General features: G+C 43.8%; 1 protein-coding gene across 1 annotated transcript in view; it reads left to right on the top strand.

Annotated features, from left to right (window-relative positions):
* Positions 1 to 601: 601 nt before the first annotated feature.
* Positions 602 to 8,119, top strand: part of JOSD1 (Josephin domain containing 1) — a 13,934-nt gene continuing 6,416 nt past the window's right edge. The window contains exon 1 of the mRNA XM_006752736.2: positions 602 to 1,058. Coding sequence (XP_006752799.1) covers positions 874 to 1,058 — 185 coding nt within the window. The 5' untranslated portion in view covers positions 602 to 873. The remainder of the gene's footprint in view (positions 1,059 to 8,119) is intronic.

Raw genomic sequence — 8,119 nt, forward strand, 5'->3', positions numbered from 1 at the left:
TTATGCCAGGAAGCCCACCTGCTGCAAGAATACTTGTAAAGCCCAACTCAAAAGTGATTGAAAAGCTACTAGAATAAACTGTAATAACACAGTGCTTCACAGATGGGACATAATTGCAAGCTAAAGTGTACAGCCTCTGCAGTAATGAAAACACGAGCCATTAAATTAAAATCATAAGGGAAAAAACGATAAAAGTCTGTTGATTTTTTTTTTAGTTTTATTGCAAAAACTTCAATTTTCCTGCCCTCATTAATCAAATACCATAAAACTATAGTGTGACTTTGTTCTGGTGGAGGTTCAGGCAATTAGAATGATGAATGTTGATGAAAATGATGTAACTTTTGTTATTTACTTGCTGGGATAACTTAAACCCTCTGTAAGCAGAGCCGCCCGATGCTGACACGCATCCATCAATTTGCAGATGGAACCTCCCGAGTCAGTGGCGCTGTGGCCCGGAAGAAATGGAAGAGAAGGAGCGGTGTGACCGGGTCCGCCCCGTCTTCCTGCGCTGAGGCCCGGTTGGCTCGTACAAAGGAAAACACAGCAAGAAAACCGTGGGGGTTTTTCCCGAGGGGGGCGGGTGGGGAGGGCGGGGGAAGGGAGCACGGCCTTAGGTTTTTCTATGTGTTTTTTTTTTTAATTCTGCACTTTGACATTAGTGGTGAAAAACACTAATTCAAAAGTTACTTTTCTATCGAGAAGAGGCGGGTTGTTTTTCCTGGTGATCCCCGTCCTTTCTCCCCGTGACAAAGCATAAATCATGGGCACCGGAAACTAAGGTGGACCTCAGGAATCCGGACAGACTGCGAAGCGCGCCCTCTTCCTCGGGGGGAGGGGTGTTTTCAGCCCTCTCCGGAGCCCACGACGGAAACCATGAGCTGCGTGCCATGGCGGGGAGACAAGGCCAAGTCCGAGTCCCCGGAGCCGCCCCAGGCCGCGCCCCCCCGGATCTACCACGAGAAGCAGCGCCGCGAGCTCTGCGCCCTGCACGCCCTCAACAACGTCTTCCAGGACGGCGGCGCCTTCAACCGGGAGACGCTGCAGGAGATTTTCCAGAGGTAGGGGCCCCGCCGCTTGGTTTCTGGAGACTTTTTGCTCTGTCTGCGGGTGGAGCGACGTCTCGTTGCCTTACATCTTCCAACCAAAAGTATCGTCAGCGAGAGCCTGTTACGGGGATAAGCGAGGGGCACAGGATTGGAGAGAGAACCACTCCTTTTCATTGCAGCCTGACGGGCCCGGCGCGGTGCTGAGGGCATCCGCCTTGCCGTGGGACACACGCTGTTATTTCCCTGTCGTGGGTGAAGGCAGGGCTCAGAGAAGCGCGGTGATTTGCCCCGGGTAACAAACGCTACCAGAGGTGGAGCCAAGTTTGAGGTCAGGTGTGTGCCTGCGCTGGTGACCGCTGTGCTATCTAATGCCTCTCGAGTCCGGCCCCTCCGGACTTAACAGCCGAGAAGGGGCCCAGATGAGTACTGCCCAGTCACCTGTCACCGGAGAGGGGATGTGGTGGGTTCTCTAGAAAGGTGTCTATGAACTAGGAGGTCAGTTCGATTCCTGGACAGGGCACATGCCTGGGTTGTGGGCTCCATCCCCAGTGGGGGGCATGTAGGAGGCAGCCCATGAATGATTTTCTCTCATCATTGATGTTTCTCTCTCTCGCTCCCTCTTCCTCTCTGAAATCAGTATCTTTTTAAAAAGGAGAGAGGTGTCTACACGGTGCTCAGCCTTTCTGTGAGCCCATGTGCTAGCCTTGGTGCTTTTCACATACTGTTCTGTGCTGCCCTCCCCACCGTGGTCTCCTGTGTCTGTTTTACTGACGGAGAAACAGGCAGAAAGGTCAGGTAATTTGTCCAAATAGCTTCTAAGCAGCAAAGCTGTGATGTGAAGCTGACTTCATTCTAGATACCCTTTCTTATTGATGCTATCTGACAGGTTGGTAGAAGTTCCGCTTTTCCCTCTCTGCTGTGATGTTCTGAAATTCTTTTACCAAAGGGTTTGAGAATTTGTTCCTGCAGAAGGAATTCTCTTCAGGAAATGGGGCCCTGGCAGGTGAGATAATACATCTCAGATCATCAGATCATGTCAGCAGGTCTGCAGCCCACAGCAGTGAGCCTGTCTGATTCCTCCAGCCAGAAAGTGTTAAGGCCTACTCGGCTCTCAGTGCAGATAAAGCGGAAGAGTTCTTTAAGCAGTGCATATTGGCAGTTTCAGAAGATCCTTTTCTCCCTTCACTCAGAGATAAAATTATTGCGCCATAAGGGCCTGTATTACAACTGGAAATGGTCTATTTTGGGGTGAAAGTCCATAGGTGTAGACTTTTCTTTTTTGTATAGCAAAGGTGGAGATTAATTGAAGAACAAGTACAGACTCCCCCATGGGGAGAGGGGAAGAGTCCCACAGAGTGTACTCCCACACAGGGAGGGGAAAAGGGTCCCCACATAGGTGTAGACTTTTTACCCTGAAAGAACCATAGACCTCTCTTAAAGGAATGTTAATCCCAGGGTGTTGACAAAATTATAGTGAGAGTAAATTGTTTTCCTCTGCCAACAATAACCATAGTCATGCCTTAGCAGTGCAAATGTGTCATTTGCGTTACGGCCATTACCTGGCAAATAGAATTACCTCTCTTCAGGAATCGGGCCCTGGCCAGTGAGATAATTTGTCTCAGATCATCAAGTCATGAAACTGAAAAGAGTAGAAAGGAGGCCAATCCATTACACTGCTTCCTTTCACCAGCCATTCATATTTTTTTAATTCATACTTTTTAATTGGATATTTGCGAATTACTTTCTAACCTAAATCTAGGGAGAAGGAAAGGACTCACAGTGAGTAGTTGAATGTGCTTTGTACAGTACTTGGTAATATGTAGCAATCTTTGTTTGTTATCCTCACCATTAATTTTTTTTTTTAGAGAGTGGAAGGGAGGGAGTGAGACAGAGAATGAGAACCATCAATGTGAGAAAGATACATCGATTAGCTGCCTCCCATACACACCCCAGTCAGGGCTGGTGGTCCAGCATGCAACTGAGGTGCATGCCCTTGACTGGAATTGAACCTGGGACCCTTCAGTCCTCCGGCAGAGGCTCTGTCCACTGAGCCAGACCAGCTAGGGCAATATGTAGCAATCTTGCAACAACCTTATTATATTGATCCAAGGATTCAGCTTAAGCAATCTGCCCAGTTTCACTCACTAGTAAATTTCAACAGTCAAGATTCTGTGTGTTCATTCAAAAGTTTTTCACTTCTATAAATCTGGCCCCAATCTGAAATGATGACACTCACTAACACAGATGAACGCTCACTCTGTGCAAAGCACTGTTTCCTTGTGTTAAGTCATTCCTCAGAAGGATTTTAATAGATTCTGTTATTTCCCATTTTTTCAGATGAGAAAATCATGGCACAGAGCTATTTTTTAAAAATATATATATTTTATTGATTTTTTACAGAGAGGGAGAGGGATAGAGAGTTAGAAACATCGATGAGAGAGACACATCGATCAGCTGCCTCCTGCACACCCCCTACTGGGGATGTGCCCGCAACCAAGGCACATACCCTTGACCGGAATCGAACCCGGGACCCTTCAGTCCCCAGGCCAACTCTATCCACTGAGCCAAACCGATCAGGGCAGCACAGAGCTATTAATGGCAAGATTTGGACCCAAGCTTTGTAACTGCTGGGCCTCCTAACTGCTCTGTTGCTCCCTGAGTATTGGAAAGGAATGTCAGAACAGTTATATCATCAGTCGCTGTTCACTCTGCTAGTAAGTTGGGTCTGGGCCTAAAGATGTGGACTATGATTATAAACTGTAAATAATAGTGGGGCTCTTAGCTGTTTTCCCTGAATGAAAGAATGCTAAATACTTGATAAACATTAACATGGAACCAGAGTTCTATTCCTGGCTTTAAAGGAATAGAACTTGCTTTTAGCAAATTGTACTACACTCCCCACTTCCCTAGCAGCACAATGTAAAGATCCACCTTAAGTAATAGCAACTCTGTACACAAAGAGAATATACTCTGTCCCCACTCCAAGAATTCTATGTAGACTTTTACGTATGGAAAGATTCTGTGTGGATGAATAGAAACCAAAAAAAAGGCATGAAAGGGATTGGAGGAAAAAGCAAATGAGAAAGAGGTGAGAGAGAAAAAATTGAATTTTTTAAATAAACATTTACTGGCTGCCTGCAGTGTGCCAGGCACGGCTGGGCACTGGAGGGAAAACAAGTTGAAAAGAATTCAGCCGCTGAGAGGTACATCTCGGAGATCCACAGTGGCCAGGCCTTGCGAACAGACTCAGATTAGAAGCCTGGAATTTAGCACAATCTAAAAGAAAAGATCTATTTGGGTCCTAACAGAAAGAACAGTAAAGTTGACAGGTTTTACTAGATAATTTTAAATTCCCAGATCTAAGTTTCTTTGCTTTTTTGAAGATGTGACTAATGAATAGTAGAAATGAGAAAAAATTTCATTAATGCCATTTGTTGAGAAGGAAGTTCTTCCTAGCAGTTGAATTTTAGCCAGATAAAGGAGAAATACAAAAGCAGGGTGGAGTTTCAGTACAGTTGTGCCTATGAAATGACTCATGTTTCGAATAAAAATGAATAGGAACTTAGAAAGAACTAAACTAATGACTTGGTAGCAACATGGGGGCGAGGAAGAGAGGAGTCAGGCGTGGCAGGCTGGGTCCAAGATTTGGAGACAGTGGTAGTCTACAGTGATAGCAAAAGAGGCACGAAAAGGGTCAGTTTTCAACATGTGAAATTAGAGAAAAGATAGAAATAGTATTCGTGTGGATATTTGATCTCATACATTTTTATCATGTACATCTGTGCTTTGAAAAGAAAGGGCTTAGAAGTTAGATAAGGCAGCAGCTTTGCAAGGTTATTTTGAAAATCCTCAGGTCTCAAACATTTTCACTAGATTCATCTCAATTTTTCAATGATCAAATGTTCTTGCAGCTAAGTATGTGTTTCCCTCTCAAAATAGCTGGTAAAATCTAAATAGATGAAAATTAGCTTGGTACTAGGGAAAAAACCTAATGCAACCTGGAAAAAACAAAGATTGTAGATAACGATGAGCAAACAGCATTCCCTACCATAGAGGGGAAGTCCTCCTGCCTTCCTATTAAATGGTCCCTGAGCCATTTAATAGGAAGGAGCCACATATAAAGGTTTGGTGGTTGTGCCTTGGCTGCTGTGGCTCGGTTGGTTAGAGTTTTGTCTCATACACCAAAGGTGGGGGTGCATGCGGGAGGCAATTGATGTTTCTCTCTCTTTCTCCCTCCCTTTCTCTAAGATCAATTTTTTAAAAAGTAAAGGTATGGTGGTTGTAAATTGAGAAAAGATGTTGTTAAGTGTTAACCCCTAGAGATTTGAATTATCTCATCCAAGGGCCAAACATCATCACTATCACCGTCATGGCCAACATCTACTACAGAATACTTCTGTGATCTGTACTTTACACTTAATAATTTAAAGACATCAGGAAGTCATATTTTCTAATGTCACATCACTTCAGACCTGATCAAAAGGAAAATAATAATTATGGGAGAAAAGGAATATGAATGAATGTCTCCACATCTACTTTTCTTTAAAATCTGAACTCATCAGCCTAGCCAGACACAGTGACAACCACAAGAGGATCTGGGACTTACCTGAGGTGGGAGACCTGGACTAGAGCCTATCTTCTCACTTATAGATCACTTCAGATCTAACAACCTCTTGGCTGTGACAACAGTGAGAAACCTGCTTTGTGGCCCGGAATTTCTAATGAAATTAAAGAGAGTCCGTCCTGAACAAGAATTTACCAGGGAGTCTCAAGAAAACAATCGTTTGAAACAGAACGGGATCTTAAGGAATTCAGTGGGGCCAGTGTATCGAAATATCCAGGAGGCTGTTCAGTGTAGCCTTAGTTCTGTTCAGAGTTAGGAAGTTGAATCCTCCCTCTGCCCCTCACTAGCTTGTACATGACTGAGCAAATCACTGTAACCTCTTTGTACATAGTTTTCTTATTTACACTATGGGATTAATCTCTATTTCAAGATTGTTGGAAGGATTAAGTGATAAAGCTTATAAAAGTAGCTAACACAACTGTTAACATAAAAGCAAGTGCTAGTGTCGTAGGTAAACTGGGTAGGCCCCTCTTGTTCAAATAACCACTCTGGGAACGAGATGGAAGCCATCTCGGCATTTCCTGTATTGATCAGTTTGAACAACACATGTTGACTCAATTGCCAGTGCCTAGCTGTGAGGGACACAGAGTAGAAGAGCCATTTCCTTCAGGAATTTACTATTTGTTTGCACATGTATGAAAAAAACTGCATTCTTCAGTGGTCCTCTAAGATAGGAATCATTCCCATTTTTACAGATAAGCTAATAGGCATGGAGATTAAATCTCACAATTGGCATTGATGCTGCATGGAAGTTCCTCCCAATCTCCCTCCTTTTTCTATTACAAAGGAGCCAGGAAAGATTCCATGGAGGGGAGAGGATGCGAGGATGAGCCTAAAGGATTTGACTTGGAACAGAAAGTAGGATGAAAGAGGAGAGGCCAGAAATAACCTTTATGTGGTCAAACATGTCCTCAAGACCCAAGGTGAATACTAGTACATTAGGGGCTCAAGAAAACTTGCAGGAAACCTGTTTTCTTGTTTCATTCAGCCACTGTATCGAATGTTTTCTGTGGTCCGCCGGGAACACACTTGGGAAAGCTCAGCTCTAAGGTTTGAGCCTGGCAGGGACTTAGGTGGTGAAAGAGGAGGTAGACTCAGCAGTTTCTTTGTTAAGTCTCCCTGCATCCACGGCTAGAGACTACACTGAAAGGATGAGAAGCTACTGAAAAACTGGTGAAAGGAAAGGAACTGGATCTCTCTTGAACTGGGCTTTTTTTCATATGCTTTTGCATTTAATCCAAGTGCCCAAGAACCCACCTAGAGCCTTTGTCCTATTAAGCTACATTTCAAGCCCAGGCCCCAGGGGCTCAGCTGGCCTTTCCTCTTATCAACCTGCCACCACCACCACTCTGTTCTTGGGTCCTTGCTGTAAGACAGGCACAACTACCCCGTTGGTGTGACTAAGGGTTAAGCATCAACCTTTGAACCAGGAGGTCATGGTTCGATTCCTAGTCAGGGCACATGTCCAGGTTGCAGGTTCAATCCCCAGTGTGAGGCATGCAGGAGGCAGCCAGTCAATGATTGTCATCATTGATGTTTCTATCTATCTCTCCTTTCCTTTCTCTCTCTGAAATTAATAAAGACATATTAAAAAACAAACAAACAGGCACACGTTGGATTCCAACAAATCTGAGTTTGAATCCTCGTTCAAACTTGCAAGATAAGTGATCAGGGATTAGTCATTCAAACTTTAGTTTTTGGGTTTTTGGGGTTTTTTTTTTTAGTTTTTTAAACCTATAAAATGTAAATAATTCATAGCCTATGGGCTTATTGTGAGGATTAAATTAGATACATATGAAAGCATGTCATGGGCTTGGCACAGAAGTTTCCATTAATGGTAGTTATTACAGAGACAAATTCTGGTTGCAGAGTGGAATGTAATGTCTTCAGGTACCTTTTGCTAGTTCTGGAGACAAGCACATAAGCTCTTCTCATTTTAAGGGTCCACTGCTATTTTCACGGAAAGAGATAAAATAAATACAGAGAACATTTCAACAACACTCCTTAAGCACTCTTTGAGCCCTGGTGATGTAACATTCACAGGATAGAGAAGGCTGCTGCGCCCCCTGCTGTCATTGTAGTGTGGGAAAACAGACAATCAGAAGACATGTCCAGTAATAACAAGGGCTGTAATTAAAGCAGGTAGATACAATAGGAAGTGACTGGGAGAAACCTAAGCTTGGACTGTCAGAAAAGGCATCTAAGGCAGTAATACTTGAGACACAAATAACGAGCCGACCAAGTGACGATCTAGGGCAGTGGTTCTCAACCTTCCTAATGCCGCGACCCTTTAATACAGTTCCTCATGTTGTGGTGACCCCCAACCATAAAATTATTTTCGTTGCTACTTCATAACTAATTTTGCTACTGTTATGAATCGTAATATAAATACCTGATATGCAGGATGTATTTTTATTGTTACAAATTGAACATAATTAAAGCATAGTGA

This window comes from Myotis davidii, unplaced genomic scaffold, assembly GCF_000327345.1.
Source record: "Myotis davidii unplaced genomic scaffold, ASM32734v1 scaffold2370, whole genome shotgun sequence".
NCBI lineage: Eukaryota > Metazoa > Chordata > Mammalia > Chiroptera > Vespertilionidae > Myotis > Myotis davidii.